The sequence below is a fragment of the Gymnoscopelus microlampas genome (assembly GCF_963454915.1).
Source record: "Gymnoscopelus microlampas genome assembly, chromosome: 18".
Classification (NCBI taxonomy): Eukaryota; Metazoa; Chordata; class Actinopteri; order Myctophiformes; family Myctophidae; genus Gymnoscopelus; species Gymnoscopelus microlampas.
The window spans coordinates 41,390,990-41,411,394 of NC_139955.1; the positions used below are offsets into that span (position 1 = coordinate 41,390,990).

Below are 20,405 nucleotides of genomic sequence, written 5' to 3' on the forward strand. Positions count from 1 at the left end.
ACCAAAGACCAGTGCGACTCAAGTCTGCTTTTTTACTAGGCATAGAGGGTCTAAGTGGTTAAAGGACGACTTCACCCATTTTCAACCTGTCTTCTTCATATAATTGGTCCTCACTAATGCTCATTATAACATGGCACCATTTTTTGTCTACTCAGTCTGTGTCTCAAAGGAGGGCTGTGGACAGTTCAGAAACCCGTCTACCAGTGACATCATCGATGGGGAATCCAAGCTAATAGAAACCACAGGCTTTCTATTCCTGGAAAGTTAGCATGCTATAATGGAAGCCATTGTTCTCGCGTTAGTAAAAATAAAAATAAAAAAACTTTAAATATTGAAGAAAGAAAAAAAACCTTCCTAACGATGATGTCACTGGTAGACAGGTTTCTGAAGTGTCCACAGCCCTCTTATGAGACACAGACTGAGTAGAAAAAAATTACACCATTTCATCTGGAGCATTAGTCAGGACCTATTATATGAAGATGGGTTGAAAATGGGCGAAGTTGTCCTTTAAACTGAAGTAATATACTGGTAGGTCAATTCCAAATATTATCAAAGTAGTATGCGGAAACCCTGGTACTAGTACTTGTGTCGTCACGGCACCCCAGGGTGCCAGTGCCACGGCACCCACTTTGAGAAACCCTCGCCTTAAGTCTTACCTGGTCTAGTTGTGAGTCTAAAAGGCTGTCTTGGTCGAACATATAGGATGTATTGTCCGGACCCAGCAGCCTGCGCGCCATACGCTCCTCGTGGGAGAGTTTCTGTTGGAAGGGAGGGAGCCATACGCACTTAAAGAAAAATAACTGGCAACGCACGCACGCACGCACGCACGCACGCACGCACGCACGCACGCACGCACACAGACACAGACACAGACACAGACACACACACTCAAACATAGCCTTATGCTGCTCATTGGAAACCAGTTTTGCCATGTTGCCAGGATTTGTGTTGTGTGAAAAGTGTCCGACATATTCTCACAAAATGCGATATCTCACAAACGCCTCAAGGGGATGTCATGACATTTGACACGAACGTCAAACTTGGACTCGGGGTATGTGGTCGGTTCAAGGTCAAAGGTCAAGGCCACGGCTCGCGGCAGGTCAGTAGAGTCAGTAGGATACAATAGCAGTGACGACAACACACAGCGATGTGTGTTTCTCCCCAACTAACCCATTAAGACCTGAGGCGATTCTTTAAAAAAAAATGTAAATCCTAACAGTTTTTTTGAAAAAAATCGAAAACATTTTTTTTTCAAGATTTCTCAAAAATAGCAGATCTACAAGCTCATAGCGCGGCACTCGGTGCCGCGCAATGAGCTTGTATATCTGCTATTTTTTAATAGCCAAAGAAAGCTAAAGTGACACAGATGCGTTCCAGCCAGGTCTTAATGGGAAGAAAAAACAAATGTCTTCAAAAGTACACACACACACACACGCGCGCGCACGCTCACACACGCAAACACGCGGGACATCGAACCTGACTGGTCCTCCTCCTAGCGTCCTTTGAGCGTAGCTTCTTCTCCAGGTCCTGGATCAGGGCGTCCTTGGACCCCTGGATGTCATCGTCTGAGCGGGCCGACGAGGGCCTGGGGGCCTGCATGGCTTTCTTCAGGATGGGCTTGGGAAGGCTGGAGAGAGAGAGAGAGAGAGAGAGAGAGGGGGAGAGAGAGCGAGATCAACCTTTTTGGGCGGTGTAACCGCCCCTATATGTGAGGTTTGGACATCGACATTCGCTGCACTGTGATTGGCCACCATTGTACCCCCCTAACCCTGCACTGTGATTGGCCACCCATTGTACACCCCTAACCCCTACACATTCAATGCAAATCTATACTTTTCTTTAAGTGAGCTTCCATCACTGTGATGACCACTAGCTGCAATGTGATTGGCTGACTCTATTGGCTGACTCTATTCAGGACTGTGATTGGCTAGCGAAACACATGACACATGTGCTTGGTCCTATAAATAGGACTATGCACTTAAAAAAAACACATTTATGTTTTTTAAGTGAGTCATGGGTCTGTGATGACCACTGTGACCACACCGCCCACTTCACACTGGGTGTGATTTTTTTTTTTCATTTCAAAGACCCCCAGTGCATTAGGCCCACGCACCCCCCCCATTCCAATTTGTATCTCTGGGACCCCAATCTAAGTAAAATGAACTGTCTCCATGTAATGTACAGATGAAACCAAATGGAGCCGTGTCTTAACGGGTACATTTGGTTCCATTTGTGACCTCTCACCCGGGGAAAAAAAGTTCTTATTGATATCCATATGCTGCTAACCCAACTGAGGTGATACCCCTCCCCCGCTCAGTAATCTGATGGTTATTAAGCACAGCCGTGTAGCTTGCTCCGTCTTGAGCTGCTGGAGCAAGTTTGTGTACATCTAGCGTGGTTATTTTAATGCCTGGATATCGGACATTTGTCATCGAAGGAAGGTACGTCCAGTGGTGTAAAGTAACTACGTACATTTACTCAAGTACTGTACTTAAGTACAATGTTGAGGTACTTTTACTTTACTGGAGTATTTCCAATTGACTATACTTTTACTTCTACTCCACTACATCTCAAAGGCAAACATTGCACTTTTACTCCACTACAATTATTTGAAAACTTTAGTTACTCGTTACTTAGCAGATATAAATTATTACATTATAAAACATACATTAACCACTTTAGCCTTATTTTATACCTAGGCTATATTTGAAAATAGTGTTGTGAGCTTGTAGATCTGCTATTTTCAAACATTTTAGTACTTTTACTTTTGGTACTTTGAGTACATTTTGATGCCAATACATTTGTACTTTTACTGAAGTAAATGTTTAATTCCGGACTTTTACAGAGTACTTCTACAGTGCAGTAGAAGAGCGGGATCCGTCTCATTTGTCGCTGGCTCTCTCCTTATGGAAGGAACTCTCTCTCGTCGGGCGGTAAGTAATAATGCTTCACATTATGCATGGTCACACTAGAGGGGGACAGAGTTTTTTTTGTATAGGACTAGTTCCTCTCCTCTGCCAACGTCTTTTCCCACTGCTTTCACTGCTGACAGAATAGCCCGGTCCGGACATGGAAATACAAATACATATCACCACCACCCAGCCAATCACACTGTCGGAGAAGCTCATCAGAAGTTCTTATTGACGATTTGACGTCATTTTGTAGTTATAAATTAACCCATAAGAACAAAGTTGTCCGATGGTAGCATGTAGCAAGTATTTGGGAAATATTCTGTATCTCGTCTCCTGTGTTTTACTATGTATTTTTGCCGAAACATGCTATTTTTAACGGCGTATAACAAGCGAACGGGAGGTCGCGATGACATTTTTCTTTTGCGGAAGCACAGTGAAACCCTCCGTGATTAGCAACCATCAGGGGATCGATCATACTGGAGATGAATATTCTGTGACTACTTGAAAAGGTCAAATCTGGGCCTTATTTAGTTGTGTGTGTATATACTCTGGCAGTGAAAGAGTTAACTCACATGTTGGGCGTGGCCTTGTAGCCGGCGGGCAGGGAGACCACGGCGGGGGGCACTCTGTTCTGCTGCTGGTTGGTGGGGAGAGACTGAGGGTAGGAGGAGCCAGGAGGGGGAGGACCCCTGGAGGAGGGCATGAGAGGGCTGGAGGGGGAGAGGGGCGAGGGAGGGGACAGCTTATTGGAGGAGGCCGCCGGCGAGTAGGGCGAGAAGGAGGAGCCACCGCCGCCGCCGGGCAGGACGGAGCACAGGTAGGCGGCGGGCGCCGACCACCGGGCGTCCGTGGGCGGGGCGGGGTTGGAGGGCAGGGTGGCGCTGCCCAGGCCGGTGGCGCTCGGCATGCTGGGAGGGAGAGGGAGAGAGAGAGAGAGAGAGAGAGAGAGGGAGGGGGGTAGAGAGAGAGGGAGAGAGAGGGAGGGGGGGAGAGAGAGAGGGGGAGGTTTTATTATAGTCAGAGTGTACAAATGGAACCAAATGGACCTATAGGGTCCATTTGGTTCCATTTGTACACTCTCATATAGGTCCATTTGGTTCCATTTGTACACTCTCAGAGTTACAGATATGTAGGCAATGTAAGGGTACATTTGGTTCCTTACCTATCAATCATTTTTGCTCTGGTTTGCGCAAATGCATTTATTTATGTATTATTTAGAACAGAATGGATGCGTTTTATTTTTTCTTTGCCGACAGCAAGTAAGAGAAAGAAAGGAACTTACGAGTATGAACTTCAAATTAAAACCTGTATTGAGTAACCATGGTACACTGCTTTCTACTATTAAGTGAGTCTTATTTCGAAAAGCCACTACAGGAAGTCTGACTGTGCTCGGGGACATGAATGAATGGATTATGCTTTCATTGCACCATGCAATGAATGGAAGTACTGATCTTTCAATCATCTGTTGCACTAGTGGTGAGTTTTACTGCGTGGTCTCTCTCTCTCTATCTTTCTCTCTCTCTCTCTCTCCCTCTGACAGTGTGTTTACGTTGCCCCCTCCCCTCCCCCCTCTGTTGCTACTAGGTTGCTACGCATGCTTGTTTCTAAACCAAGCCCACAGCTGTTGTGGTATGATAATGAGGGGGAGGGTATGGTTTGTATTGCGTCAGTAAATCGCCGTTTTCTGACACTTTTGACTCAAAAGAGTTCAGCTTACAGGAAGAAACCCCAAAATAGTCAGGGAGGGTATCATTTTACGTAACACCACCACCAGGGGGTCTAATGAAGTTCTGTCAACCTCATAGACACATGAAAAACAGAAAAAGTGCAAAACCATGGCACCACCTCTTTAAGTATTCTTACTCATTTTAACAAATTTTAAGTTTTTTTTACTCAATGTATTTATTGACTTTGATTACTTCTTACCCACTGTAGTTACTTTTTAGTCACTTTAGTTATTCTTAAGTACTTAGAGCAGTTTTACTCATTGTAGATTTGTGTGTGTGTGTGTGTGTGTGTGTGTGTGTGTGTGTGTGTGTGTGTGTGTGTGTGTGTGTGTGTGTGTGTGTGTGTGTGTGTGTGTGTGTGTGTGTGTGTGTGTGTGTGTGTGTGTGTGTGTGTGTGTGTGTGTGTGTGTGTGAGAGAGAGCGTTCGCGCGCATGTATTTAAGTGACACACAAACACACTCGGTCACTTGATGGAGTGGCTAGCACCAAAAAAAAACAAATACAAACATGTAGTCAAAACAAAATAAAAATACAAAACTAATGAAAAACTGGTACTAACCTGGGGGTGAGGGTGATGGTGGAGCGCATGGGCGCGCTGCGCGGCAGCGGCAAGACGGTGGGGAGGGGAGGGGAGGAAGGGAGCGAGGAGGCATGAGGATGAGGTGGGTAGAGGGCCGATGAGTTGGGCAGAGAGGTGGAGGGGGTCTGGTGGTGGTAGGAGGCCGGGGTGGAGATGGGAGAGCTCAGGTTGGAGGACGAGGACGGGGAGGATTTGCCCCCCGTGGTGCCGTTTGCCTGGATCTGGATCTGGGTCTTGGTTTGGCTCTGGCTCTGGCTCTGGCTGAGACTCTGGCTCTGGCTGAGGCTCTCTCTCTGGCTGAGGCTGAGGTTCTGGCTCTGGCTGAGGCTCTCTCTCTGGCTGAGGCTCTCTCTCTGGCTGAGACTCTGGCTCTCTCTCAGGCTGAGGCTCTCTCTCTGGTTTAGACTCTGGCTCTCTCTCTGGCTGAGACTCTGGCTCTCTCTCTGGCTGAGGCTCTCTCTCTGGTTTAGACTCTGGCTGAGGCTGAGGTTCTGGCTCTGGCTGAGGCTCTCTCTCTGGTTGAGACTCTGGCTCTCTCTCTGGCTGAGGCTCTCTCTCTGGCTGAGACTCTGGCTCTCTCTCTGGCTGAGGCTCTGGCTCTCTCTCTGGTTGAGACTCTGGCTCTCTCTCTGGTTGAGGCTCTGGCTCTGGTTGAGGCTCAGCGACTGAAACTGGTGCTGCGTCTGTGTGACAGAGACAGGGTTGTTAACCCATTGACCTGAGGCCGATTCATAAAATGCCTTCTAAATCAGTAGTGGTCAAAACGGGACCCCCAAATTGATATATATTTGTCCTAATATAAATACAAATAATCAAAGTATGACATAGCTTACTGTTTAAAAGAAATGGAAATTCTAAAATAAAATGTAAAGATATTTTAGAATATATTTTCGTGAACGGAAATGGCGATGAGATGAGAGCTTCCGTTCTCGGCTTTCAGGATGTCTAGTTCCAGACTCTATGTAGCATTCGCAGAATGCTGAGGAATAGTTGTCTGGTTACACAAGACTATAGTTAAGTTTAACCGACAAAATAAGGAAAACTGGAATTTAAAAAATTATAAAAATACATTTTTTTGTTTAAAAAATAGAAAAGAAAATAGAAAACGACAGCTAACTGAAATGGGATTGTGTGTTTAGAAAAATGAAACTAACTCAAATCATAGAGGAAAAAATGTAGTCCTACCTAGTCAATATTTCATAGATACACGTAAGTCTGATATTTTGGCTGGATAGATCTTCTAATTGTTTTGCCATGTCAGGATCTCAGTCATTGTCTTTGTCTGTGTTGGTTTCTTGTTGTATTGTTTGTTCTTAGTTGCAGACAGTTAGGGTTTTACTTTAGAGTTGTGTTCCTTTCATTTTGTAATGTTTCCTTACTTCTGTGATGTACGTGACTGCTGTTTTATTTTGAAGTAACGTTCTAGTGTTTCCTGTCGTCTTTGTAGTTGTACCTGTCTTGTCTCACCTCCCTGTGATGATTAGTCATGTTTACCTGTGTCCTGTTAGTCCCGTAGCCTATCCCTGTGTTGATTGTCAGTTGAGTTCACCTGTGTCTTATCCTGTGTGTGTATAGACGAATCCACAGACGCGCTGCCTGTAGGCAGCCATTGCTGCGGTGTCAACGCTCCGCACCGCGACACCGCAGCAATGGCCGCCTACATGCAGCTACAGGCAGCGCGTCTGTGGATTCGTCTATATAAACGCTCAGTTCCTTAATGGACGACTTCACCCATTTTCAACCTGTCTTCATATAATTGGTCCTCACCAATGCTCATGATAATATGGCACAATTTTTGTCTATTCAGTCTGTGTCTCAGAGGAGGGCTGTGAACAGTTCAGAAATCTGCATGCTATAATGGAAGCCATTGTTCTCGCGTTAATACAAATTGAAATTAAAATAAACTAGAAAAAGTGCTCCTCGGAGCACAACTCTCCGCTGTTGGGAATGTTGGGAATGTTCTATCTGTATAAGTGTCCTATCCGTCCTGTCTGTATAAGTGTCCTATCCCTCCTGTCTGTATAAGTGTCCTATCCGTCCTGTCTATGTAAGTGTCCTATCCGTCCTGTCTGTGTAAGTGTCCTATCCGTCCTGTCTGTGTAAGTGTCCTATCCAATTGTTACAGTATCCGCCATTTCTCAACCATTTCGTGATTGTTCCTGTCTTACCTCACTCTTACCAGACTTGTGTTGGGAATGTTGGGAATGTTCTAATTCTTATGTTCTAACTGTCCTATCCATCCTGTCTGTATAAGTGTCCGATCCGTCCTGTCTGTATAAGTGTCCTATCCGTCCTGTCTATGTAAGTGTCCTATCCCTCCTGTCTGTGTAAGTGTCCTATCCCTCCTGTCTGTATAAGTGTCCTATCCGTCCTGTCTGTATACTGTAAGTGTCCTATCCGTCCTGTCTGTATACTGTAAGTGTCCTATCCGTCCTGTCTGTGTAAGTGTCATATCCCTCCTGTCTATGTAAGTGTCCTATCCGTCCTGTCTGTGTAAGTGTTCTATCCGTCCTGTCTGTATAAGTGTCCTATCCGTCCTGTCTGTATAAGTGTCCTATCCGTCCTGTCTGTATAAGTGTCCTATCCGTCCTGTCTGTGTACTGTAAGTGTCCTATCCGTCTGTGTAAGTGTCATATCCCTCCTGTCTGTGTAAGTGTTCTATCCGTCCTGTCTGTATAAGTGTCCTATCCGTCCTGTCTGTATAAGTGTCCTATCCGTCCTGTCTGTATAAGTGTCCTATCCGTCCTGTCTGTGTACTGTAAGTGTCCTATCCGTCTGTGTAAGTGTCATATCCCTCCTGTCTATATAAGTGTCCTATCTGTCCTATCTGCCAATTATGTATCAGCCATGCAGCCATTTCGTGATGGTTCCTGTCTTACCTCACTTTGACAGTGGCAAAGACACTGTCAAAGTGACGCCATGTATTTATACAGTATTTCACCGTATTGTCACGTGTCACGTGAGGCTTGACCAATCGGTGTGTCATATTTAGAAAGTGAAAACAATACTCTCCTGCGGAGAGTAATAATAATAAATATTGAATATCTTAACGATGATGTCACTGGTAGACGGGTTTCTGAAGTGTCCACAGCCCTCATATGAGACACAGACTGAGTAGAAAATTACACAATTTTATCAGGAGCATTTGTGAGGATGTATTATATGAAGATAGGTTGAAAATGGGTGAAGCTGTGTTCTAGTTTCCAGTATAGTCCTCGTGTTTATTCTCCTCGTGTTCCTGGATTTTTGGTGAATAAATCCTGGTGCACTTGACCTGCCCTGACTGTCTGTTCTGGAGTTGCACCCTTGACAATACAAATCTAAATACAAATAAAAACTGAGGGGAAGAAAATGCCAGAAACTCTTACTAACCTTGGACAGAGAGTGACTCTGGGTGGCAGATTGAGACACAGAGTGACTTTGAGAGAGGGACTGGCTTTGTGCGGACGCCGTTTTCACCTGACCCGACGTGTCCACCAGAGTCTGGGCGTTGTAGGCGAGGCCCTGGCTGTTCTGGGCCGCCCGACTCTGGACGCCATCCGGGTTCTGTTTGGTCAAAGTCAAGTAGAGGCCATTTTTATTCATAAAGCAACGTTTAAAACCACGTAACCACTTGAACCCCAGTATGCATGGGTTAACAGATTAAGACCGGGAACGCATCTGTGTGTCATTTTAAGGTTTCTTTGGGCTATTCAAAAATAGCAGATATACCAGCTCGAGTGCCGCGCTATGAGCTTGTAGATCTGCTACTTTTTTTAAATCGTGGTTAAACCCTTTACTTGGTTGACCGGGGTCCCTCTGAGCTCTATAGTAGTTCTGCTTTTGCTCTACACTATTAGCCCGGCGGTTCTCAAACTTTTTCAGGTCAAGATCCCCCAAAATACTATGTATTTGGCCGCAGACCCCTATCTGAAAATGTTTTTTTGTCAGGGAGAAGAGAGGATTTATGTTAAAAAAACGCAAAATGATTCGTCATTTTTCAAACACTTTTAAGATTTTTTTTTAATCACCTGGGCGAGGGTGTATGTTTTGCGAGACCCGAAACACCCGTCGACCCCAGGCTACTGTTGATTTTGACGGCAAATTTGGATTTAGTTTTAGTCATACTCTTTTGAATCAATTTCCATTTAGTTTTAGTCATATTTTAGTCATCTGAAATGTCTCACTGTTAGTCTAATTTTAGTTGACTAAATATCATAAAATTATAGTCGACTAAATACAGTTGATTTAGTCGACTAAAATGTATTGTGGCGGTGCCTTGATGGCGTCGTAATGGCTGATTTTACACTTGGTTGCATTCTGAAAATAGCCGATCTACAAGCTCACAACACGTCCCTATGCGACGCGTTGTGAGCTTGTAGATCTGCCATAGTCAGAGCGCAACACCCGAGCATAAGCAAACATAAAATGACTCGTCTTTTAGTTCTACTGGATTTCTTCTCCACTAGTCCCACATTTGAGTCTAGTTTTCATTTGTTGACGAAATTGTCAATATATTTATATCTTAGTTTTAGTCATCATATAGCTTTAGTTTTTGTTTAGTTTTCGTCAGTGAAAAAAAGGTAGTCGACGAACATTTTTCGTCATAGTTTTTAGTCGACTAAATCAACACTGCCCCAGGCCACAACACTGATGATACGTCCCAGGTGCATCCACGTGACGTTTCTGCATCTCCTGAGTTGCACCCTGACAATAAAACGGCAACATACACCCTCGCCCAGGTGACCCAGCCGGGGTTGATCAAGCCCCGACTCACGTCCTACTAAGCTACCCACGGTCAGTCCTCTTAGGGAAAGACGGGGCCTCTCAGTCCACTTCTCCGGAACTCCTTTTTATTTATTTAAAAATATCAAATAACCGAAAATAGGCCGTCTACAAGCTTGTAGACGGCCTATTTTCGGTGCATGACATGCTGCCTTCCACAGTCCATAGAAGACATGCTGACTGCTATGGAATCCAAATGACTGAAATCAGCCGTGGTAACTGAGAACTTTAATCCATGTTGGCTTCATTTTCAAAACCGGATCCTTGGGCAGCCTGGCTGGATCCCACTTACGCATACATGGGCAACTGGTGGCCCGGGGGCCACATGCGGCCCCCCACCTTCACTTAATGCGGCCCGCAGGTTAATATCGGATTACTGTCTGATATATTATTGATTTCAGCTGTTACGATTCCAAACATGCAAACATGACCTGCTTTAATTACTTCAGTCGCTTAATGATAGTAGCTTAATGACTAGTATTCAAATTCTATTGTCTTTTTTACGCCCAATGTATTTGTATTTAAGTTCATAAAGTTAACATAAGTATAACTAAATGCATTTGAAATTAGATAAAAATGTTACTTTTCAGGATTCCATTTAAAAGATAGCGAAAGAAAAATCAGGATTCCAATTGAAAAATAGCAGATCTACAAGCTCAAAACGCGTCGCACTGCGACGCGTTTTGAGCTTGTAGATCGGCTATTTTTGCTACTTTTGTGTGACATAGAATGGCGAAGTACGGCATTCATTTACGGAAAAAAGTTAAATAACGAGATAAGTGGTGTCTGCCCGACAGTATATGCAATGAGGCTCCTCTGGAGTGAGTGTGGAAATATAGTGTCCCTCTCCATCATCAAAGTTGCCCACACCCCTGCACTTACGGGTGGGACGCCGGTGTTGTTGTCGTCGCGGTCCTGCTGGGCGGCCTCTCTCTGCACGCTGTCATAGCTGGGGGCCTGGAAGGAGGCCTGCGACTGGATGAAGTGGCGCGGCCGCTCGTAGTTAAAGGCACTGGGCAAGGGGAGAGAGGGAAGCAGGGTTTTTATAGCGGCGCTGTCAGCCAGAAAACTCATTTCCATATTTCAACGTTCTGTTTTTTCATTTTTTTGACGACACTGAATCTAATAATAACTTAAAACCAGTGGTGGAAAAAGTACTCAAACGTTTTACTTAAGTAAAAGTATCAATACTGCTATGTAGAAGAGCTCTGTTACAAGCAAATGTCCGGAATTAAAAATTTACTTGAGTAAATGTACAAAGGTATTGGTATCAAAATGTACTTAAAGTACCAAAAGTAAATGTAGTAAAAGTTTGAAAATAGCAGATCTACAAGCTCACAAGGCGTCGCGATGCGACGCGTTGTGAGCCTGTAGATCTGCTTTTTTTCAAATAGCCTAGGTATAAAATAGGGAATGAAAAGTAACTAGTAACAAAAGTTTTCAAATAATTGTAGTGGAGTAAAAGTATAATATTTCCCTCTGAGATGTAGTGGAGTAGAAGTAAAAGTATTGGAAATTGGAAATACCCAAGTAAAGTACAAATACCTTAAAATGTTATTTAAGTAGCCTACCTGAGTAGGCTACATGTACTGTACTTACTAGTTACTTTCCACCACTGACTAAGCCTTAAAAAAATCAAAAAAAAAAAAAACCTGCTTTAAAAATGAATTAAAACTAAACTGAAATTGAAAACAAAAAGTCAAAAGTGTAGTATAACCTGGGAGGGAAGGCGCTGGGGGTGAAGGTGGGGAGATCTGACAGGTTCATACTGGCAGATCCGGACTGGGATGCGGAGGACTGCAAAGACAAAGACAAACAGAGAGACACATACTTTTATTACTCTGAACACAATCTCTCAGCACCTGGCACTGCCCTGAACATGAGGTCAGTGGTGTAAAGTAACTAAGTAGTACATTTACTGAAGTACTGTAATAAGTACATTTACTCAAGTACTGTACTTAAGTAAAATTGTGAGGTACTTTTACTTTACTGGGGTATATTCCAATTTTCGATACTTTTACTTGTACTCCGCTACATCTCAGAGGCAAATATTGTATACTTTTACTACACTATAATTATTTGAACATTTTAGTTAAAGTACTCATTAATGTCCCATTTCAAGGTTTCAAATGTATACAAATCTTTTGAAAATAGTAGATCTACAAGCTCACAATGCGTCGCATCGCAACGTATTGTGAGCTTGTAGATCTGCTAATTGTATGCAGAGCTGAAGTGGTTAATGTACGTTTTGTAATAATAATCAAAATCTACAAACTCGTGACTAATGTTTTAAAATAAATGTAGTAGAGTGAAAGTACAATATTTGAATCCGAGATGTAGTGGAGTATAAGTATAAGTATTGGAAATACTCAAGTAAAGTACAAATACCTCAAAATTGTACTTAAGTAAATGTACTTCGTTACTTTCCACCACTTGGGTTTCATGCCTACTGTATACAGTATAATCCTTACGGTGAAAGTGTGCTTGCTAGGACTGAAGAGTTTGGGGGCTTTGTCCTTTATCTGCTCCGGTGGAGGCGGTGAGGGGGGAGGCGGGGGGCTGGGCGTGAGGGTGCGGGCGGGGGTCTCCGGTGACCTTTGACCCTCGGAGCTCAAGGCGCTCTCCTCCTCGCTGCGACCCGGGGGCTCCTCTTCTTCTTCAGGCGACTGGCAGGCCGGCAGGGGCTCTGGGAAACTGGACAGCACACACGTACGCACACACACACACACACACACACACACACACACACACACACACACACACACACACACACACACACACGCACACGCATTAAACATCAACCCATTAAGACCTGAAGCCGATTCTACAAATGTCTTCTAAAAATCCCGACAGTATTCTGAAAAACATATGTTTCTATATCAGTGGTTCTCAAACTTTTTTCATGTCAAGGACCCCCAACATTATATGTATTTGGTCGCGGACCCCCATCTCAAAAAATATTTTGTTCCGGGGACCCCCATGAAGCAAAGATTTTAGTTAGTAAAAATGTCGCTTAAAAATATATATATATTCAAAAATGTGCACACATTTTCACGATTTTTCCCAAAAATATGAGCTTGTACTGTATATCTGCTATTTTTGAATAGCCAAAGAAATCTAAAATGACAGAGATGCGTCCCCGGATTGAATGAGTTAATACTGTGATGCTTTTGTGTGACGCTGTAGTAGCCTATGTATGATCAGGCAGGGCGTTAATTTAGGAAACAACACAAACAGTTAGAATATGGAGATACAGTACAGTCTGGAGGTTTTCTAGCCTGGCATTGGCCAGACTGATAACGTGGATTCACTCTCACGTTCCTCCTCCCCGGTATCAGTCATGGACTTCGGCCCATATATGGGGAGCGAGTATGAGGAATCAGAAAATGATCGGGGGCCAATCAGTGACTACATGCGTTTCAACTGCTGTCCGTCAGTGAAAAGCATCAGAAAAGCATCAGAAGAATCATCAAATATATATCAATTTGGGGGTCCCTTGGCACGTCAACTAACAAGTGTAGTTTACCTGTCAGCACTGACGAAGGTCCTGGGAGGACTGAAACGTTTGCTTTTTAATCCACTGAGCACCGAGCACATTATGGGCATCTCAAAAAAAGAAAAACATTTTTCTTGAAGTCTTGTCTAAAGAGTTTTCCTTAACCTCCATGCAGTGAGCGAGTCTCCTTCTGTCTGTGTTTACCCTTATAGTTTACCTGTCAAGAATACATGCAGACCTTCAGCCAACAAGCCACGGCACGGAACCCAGTCTCCTTAACCCCACACACACACACACACACACACACACACACACACACACACACACACACACACACACACGTAAAGGACAACCAGCGTTCTAGAGCCGTGCGTCGGTCCCTCCCAGTCCACTGTTTACTTCCTGAAGTCTCTCGCCACCCCATAATAATAACAACAGTGTGCACCAAGCTTGTTCCTCTAACTTTGTCTACTGCTAGGAAGGAATGTTGTTGTTTCCATGACTACCATGGTTGTTGGCCAGCTAACTCGGCCCATGACTGTTACAGGGGCCACATGACAATAGCGGAGTCTCTCTTTCCCCTTTGTCCCTCTCCATCTCTCTCTCTCTCTCTCTCTCTCTCTCTCTCTCTCTCTCTCTCTCTCTCTCTCTCTCTCTCTCTCTCTCTCTCTCTCTCTCTCTCTCTCTCTCTCTCTCTCTCTCTCTCTGTGGCACACACACGTACACACACATTGTATTACTACAGTATACTTGTAAGGACATCAACATTTCAGCATGCCCGGTTTTATGAATGGCATTTTGGCAATGTTTTGCCATTGTTAATCCGAACTCTAAAGCTGAAAATAGCTGATCCACAAGCTCACACTGTGCCGCGCTGCTACGCTTTGTGAGCTTGTAGATCAGCTAATTACGGGTGTCACTACACCGGAGCGCAACTAAGTATATAACGTTTTAAATCAGTGGTTCTCAAACTCACAGAATTATATATATTTGGCCCGCAGACCACCATATGAATATGTTTTGTGTCAGGGAACCCCAGAAGAGAGTTTTGTGTTAAAAAATAAATCTAAAATGTTCCGCATTTTCCAATACTTTCAAGAAAAAAGATTCAACTATAGCAGATGTCAAGCTTATATTTTGAAAAGCCAATGCTAAAATCTAAAATGACAAAGATGTTTTCCCGGTTTTAATGGGTTAAATGACATGCCCAAAATAGGGAATAAAAATAGGGTTTGAAGTAGTTAAAATAATCTTCCATTGTGCTTGTAGATCCTTCTAGATTCTTGTAGATCCTTGTAATTCTTGGCCATTTATGACAAATTCATTGTTTTGGACCATTGTTGCCTGTAAATGACAAGCCCAAAAATTAATAGGCTGGTTATTAAGCAATGCCCGAAATATTATCCTGTGAGGTTTTTCAACATTATAATGGAAGGTTGGTTTGCGAACAGGGGACAGGTTGTCTCTCACGGGACAAGGTGAGGTGAATAGGAAGGAGGGACAAGGTGAGGTGAATAGGAAGGAGGGACAAGGTGAGGTGAAGGTTTTACTTCTACTCCAATACATCTCAAAGGCAAATATTTAACTTTTACTCCACTACAATTATTTGAAAACTTTAGTTTTACAAAACCAGACTTTCGTAATTTGAAAATAGCCGATCTACTAGTTAGTTAAGTGATTACTTAAGTGATGATCATCACTTATCTACTACTGTAACTAATGAGTAATCACTACTACTATAATCACTAGTTAGTTACTGCAGTCTAGTCTATAAGTGATAATCACTAGGCATATATATATGCCTAGTGATATTCAAATATATTCAAAGATTTGCACACATTTTCACGATTTTTCAAAAATAGCAGACATACGAGCTCATAGCGCGGTACCTGAGCTTGTAGATCTGCTATTTTTGAATAGCCCAAAGAAATCTTAAAATGACACAGATGCGTTCCCGGTCTTAATGGGTTAATGGAAACCAGAGCCAGACAGTCGAGACAGATGTATTGGTTTGGCCGCGATACAGTACAGTAGCTGCCATCCATCCATTACTTTGATGCCCTTCTACCTGGAATTTGAACCCGGGTCTCCCGCGTGAGAGATCACATTACTACCGCTCAACCAAGAGGCAATCCCCCGCTTGGAGGTATTTTTTCATTTGTTTTTGCCCTCCTTTTTTTTTGTGTAGAAACAGGAACCTCGGAGTGGCTCCTCCCCTTTCTCAGTCCACTTCCTCCCGGGTGCACGCTTGTGTGTTTGTTCCTACTAACAACAACACTACGTATGTTTAGGGCAGTGGTGCTGTTGAGAGATTAGAGAACCACTGACTTGTGAGAGAATGAGATTTATGATACATAATCGTCAGTAATAATGCCTATGTAATAACTAAGTGGGTTTAATAACTAGGACTGGTGTGTGTGTGTGTGTGTGTGTGTGTGTGTGTGTGTGTGTGTGTGTGTGTGTGTGTGTGTGTGTGTGTGTGTGTGTGTGTGTGTGTGTGTGTGTGTGTGTGTGTGTGTGTGTGTGTGTGTGTGTGTGTGTGTGAGAGAGTGTTTCTGTGGGTGCGAGGTGCAATAAGCGTGTGTGTATGTGGCATGTGTTAATGTGTATTAATAAGAATGTGAAGTCAATGTATTGCAGACCTGTTAGTGGGTGTTATCGTGAGGGCTTGTGTGTGTGTGTGTGTGTGTGAGAGGGAGAGTTAAAGTGGGAGCAGCTATATCGGTCCTGGAACTCGGACATTAGGCGGCAGGTGCAGTATTTACTGGTGTACCCCCTGGCCCAGTGCGGTGTGCGCTGCACTGCATTGTGGGTAGGTGTTGGTAGGAAACTGTCCTTTACACTTTGATACCACGGCAACAGAAGGGGCCACAATGTAGCACTGCTACTGTAGGCCTGCAACATTTAACGGTGGTTATTCTATCAATACATCTTTCGATGATTGCATTTTTTTTATCGTTGTCGGGGCAGAAACCTCTAATCTCCATTTTCTAACTTTGTTATGTTTTTTCGTAAATTAACGCCCTATACTTGATCATACTACAGTGTCAGACAAAAGCATCAAAAGTAGCAGATCCACAAGCTCGACGCGTTTTGAGCTTGTAGATCTGCTACTTTTGTTATTTTTGAATTTGAATACTGAAAAGGACATACAGCATGAGGTTTCCACACGACAGAGACGATGTATACATGTATATCAACGCAAAATAATACATTTTTAATAACAGATTTTAGTAATAGATTTTTTTTAATTATAATTGACTAAATCGATTAACCACAATGTTTTACTTTGTTATACAATGGTGTCATGCCAAAATGTCTGATGTTCAAGCTCACAACGTGTCGAAACGAGCTTGTAGACTGCGATGCGTGAAATTCAAAATAAAAAGACATTTAGATTTTGCCCTCCTGTTTTTCCTCTACACCAAATCTCTTATAAATAGTCAATTTACAAGCGGACGGAAGGATGGACGGACGGACAGACTTGACACATAATTTCTGTACTGTCACTTTCTCTCTGTGACAATAATATTGTACATTACGATTCCGATTGTTTACAAGCGATGTTTCACGCTTCCTTCTGCACTGTATACAGAAAGAATAGAACATGCATGGTTTTGTTCCTATACTGTACAAGGACTTGTGACAGTCGTTCATGGTCTTGTCCAGGCAACAATGGTCCAAAACCATTAATTTGTCATAAATGGCCAAGAATCTACAAGTATAATATTCCCCTCTAAGATGTAGTGGAGTAGAAGTAAAAGTATTGAAAATGGGAAATACTCCAGTAAAGTCAAAAATCCTCAAAAGTGTACTAAAGTGCAGTACTTGAGTAAATGTATTTAGTTACTTTGCACCACTGTCTGTATCTGGTTTGTAATCACCACTCATGTGTATATTATTCATTCTTGTTGTTCCCCACTCAGTCCTTGTTGGCTCAATGTCTTGTCTTGTCATTTACTTTTGATCATTTTCGAGTACAAGAACCACAGAAAGTGAACCGTGCCATGAGACATATTGCAGGTTCTGGATTAGTTTCCATACAACTACAGCTCGGTTTCAGTTAATGTTCTCAGGACCTAATTCTGAACCTATAATTCAGAGCCTAATTTGAACCCTGCTCAGGAGGTAGTACATAGCTATTGGAACTGATCTCTCATGAAGCTTTCGGCCATTCTGGAGGACTTGTATAGCTTGAAAGTGTAGGAAGCTGTCATTTTGTGTTTGTTTTAAATTGTTGTTTTAATTGTTTCTATTTCGTATTATATGTATGCTGGTTACTTATTGTGCTGTCCTCTTGAGCAGGTCCCGCTCGTAAAAAGAGATGTTATTTATCAATGAGGTTTTACCTAATTAAATAAAGGTCAAATTAGCCTGAGTTCTGGAAACCCAGAATCTTCACACTGTCAGAGCTGGTATTGTGCACTGTCTGCTACACAATTACGATACCTGTGGTCCTCAAACCTTTTAAGTTCAAGGACCACTATGGACCCTTCGGACCCATAACGGTCCATTTGGTTCCATGTGTACACTCTCAGTGTTACAGACCTGTAAGGGTCCATTTGGAACCCCCAACACACAGAGGGTCTCTGGACCTCACTTTGAGAGATTGTGGTTCAATCTCTAAAGGTTGTTTTTACCAACTTGATTGAAACCTTTATTTGTTCTCGAAAAGAACGAATAGGTTTGTTCTCATTTGCATTGCTGTCAATATTACGCACGCACACACACACACACACACACACACACACACACACACACACACACACACACACACACACACACACACACACACACACACACACACACACACACACAATTAAGACACATTACAGATATAAAACACAGAAACAGCTAAATAAAACCCAAACCAGTTTTAAAAAATGACGGTTAGATAGTGAGGTAGGGAGGTTTAGAGAGCAGATTATATTAAATTGTCCATGGGCTATTCGGGGCATACATTTTTTAGCATGAGTTGTAGATCATTCCACGAAACTGGAGCATCAAAACAGAAAGCAGATCTTCCCAGTTCAGACAGAACATGTGGAGCCTTAAAGTGTAAAGCCAGTCGTTTGAACTCCTTGAACCCCAGCATCCATATTCTGGCGGCGGGGACACATAAAGGCCAGTCCACACCGATGCAACCCTTAGCCAAAAATAGCCCATCACGGCACGAGGCCACGTGACGCGATGCGAGTGAAGTTGAAGATCTGTAGCGGAGAGATTTGGTGGTGTAGACCAGTGGTCCGGGGACCACCAGTGGTCCTCGAGGGGGTTCCGGGTGGTCCCCAGCGAAATGATGGAGAGTTGGTAACCAAATGGACCCTTATAGAACTTTAACTCTTGAGAGTGTAAAATGAAACCATTCATTTTAGGCTCTCAGTTAAATTATTGTTAAACATCAGCGTTACTTGGGGTCCATTTGGTTTCATTCGACGCTCTCAAGAGTTAAATTATTGTTAACATCAGCATTACTTAATTTACGAGAAGTCTACACAATTAAAGAATGTATAGAAGAATTGTTATTTTGATCAACGTTTGCCTGTTATCTCTCCTTTATATATTTTTATCTATATTTTAAGTCTTAGGTCTGAGAGTCTAAATCTAAATGTCATCAAATGGTGGTCGGTGGCTCAAATGCCTAATAAATAATGGACCTTGATATGAAAAAATTTGAAAAACCACGGGTGTAGACGGAAAAAAGCGGTACAGAGCCAACTCAGGCTCAGTTTACTAAGTGTTTTTTTTTTTAAGTGGTTAAATGTTCCATTGCCTCTGAATGACAGTTACATTTGCTAAACATCTGCCAAACAAACTTGAAAACCCCCTATATACTGTATAAATATACGCCCCCTACATCAGTGGTCCCCAAGGGGAGTCCCCAAATGATTTTGGGGACATTAGCTTAATGTACAACATTGTTTTCTCACTCACTCAACAGTAAACAAACCTACATGTAGTATAAGTGTATACACTATACACAGGCTATCTGCACATCTCTAGAGTTACCTTTTTAATACCAAATTGGCCAAATTGTCAAATGTCACGTAAGAAAGAGGCAAACGTTATGAAAATAGCTGATCTACAAGCTCACCTGTGGAGCCGAGGCAAACTAAATGTAATGCCTACAATTCCAAGTACTTGTCAGGGTGGGGGGTCCCTAGTTCAAATATGGTTCTTTTTTTCAGGGGGGGGGGTGGTCAAGTTTGGGAACCATTAACAAATCGGTCCTCACTAATGCTCATTATAAAGTGTCTCATTGGTGGACTGGGTGACAGTTCAGAAACCTGCCTACAGGCGACATCATCAGGCAGGCTTTCTCATTTCAAACCGTTATTATTAGTATGGCCTATTTTCGTATTAATGCGAGAACAATGGCTTCTATTATAGCATGATAACTTTACAGGAATAGAAAGCCTGCCGTTTCTATCAGCTTGGATTCCCCATCGATGATGTCACTGGTAGGCGGGCTTCTGAACTGACCACAGCCCTCGTCTGATCGAGACACAGACAAAGTTGACAAAAATCAGGGGTGGAAAAAGTACTCAAATGTTTTACTTAAGTAAAAGTATCAATACTGCAATGTAGAAGTACTCTGTTACAAGTAAAAGTCCGGAATTAAAAATGTTCTTCAGTAAAAGTGCAAAAGTATTGGCATCAAAATGTACTCAAAGTACCAAAAGTAAAAGTATTAAAAAATGTTTGAAAATAGCCAATATGCATATACAAGCGCACAACGCGTCGCGATGCAACGCGTTGTGAGCTTGTAGATAGGCTTTTTTCAAATTGCCTTGGTACAAAATAGGGCTAAAGTGGTTAATGTATGTTATATAATGTAATAATGTATATCTGCAAAGTAATGAGTAACTAACGTTTTCAAATAATTGTAGAGGAGTAAAAGTACAATATTTGCCTTTGAGATGTAG

The 20,405-nt window shown here is 42.8% G+C and overlaps 1 protein-coding gene across 4 annotated transcripts in view; it reads right to left on the bottom strand.

The window, feature by feature from the left end:
- The window catches only part of myot (myotilin), a 63,246-nt gene that overhangs the window by 14,220 nt on the left and 28,621 nt on the right, over positions 1-20,405 (bottom strand). For all 4 annotated transcript variants that reach the window (XM_084041450.1, XM_084041451.1, XM_084041449.1 and 1 more), the window contains exons 9-15: positions 12,455-12,677; positions 11,701-11,780; positions 10,866-10,995; positions 8,592-8,765; positions 5,199-5,902; positions 3,485-3,820; positions 1,477-1,627 (exon numbers count right to left, since the gene is read on the bottom strand). In XM_084041450.1, the coding sequence (XP_083897576.1) occupies positions 1,477-1,627; positions 3,485-3,820; positions 5,199-5,902; positions 8,592-8,765; positions 10,866-10,995; positions 11,701-11,780; positions 12,455-12,677 (1,798 nt within the window). The remainder of the gene's footprint in view (positions 1-1,476; positions 1,628-3,484; positions 3,821-5,198; positions 5,903-8,591; positions 8,766-10,865; positions 10,996-11,700; positions 11,781-12,454; positions 12,678-20,405) is intronic.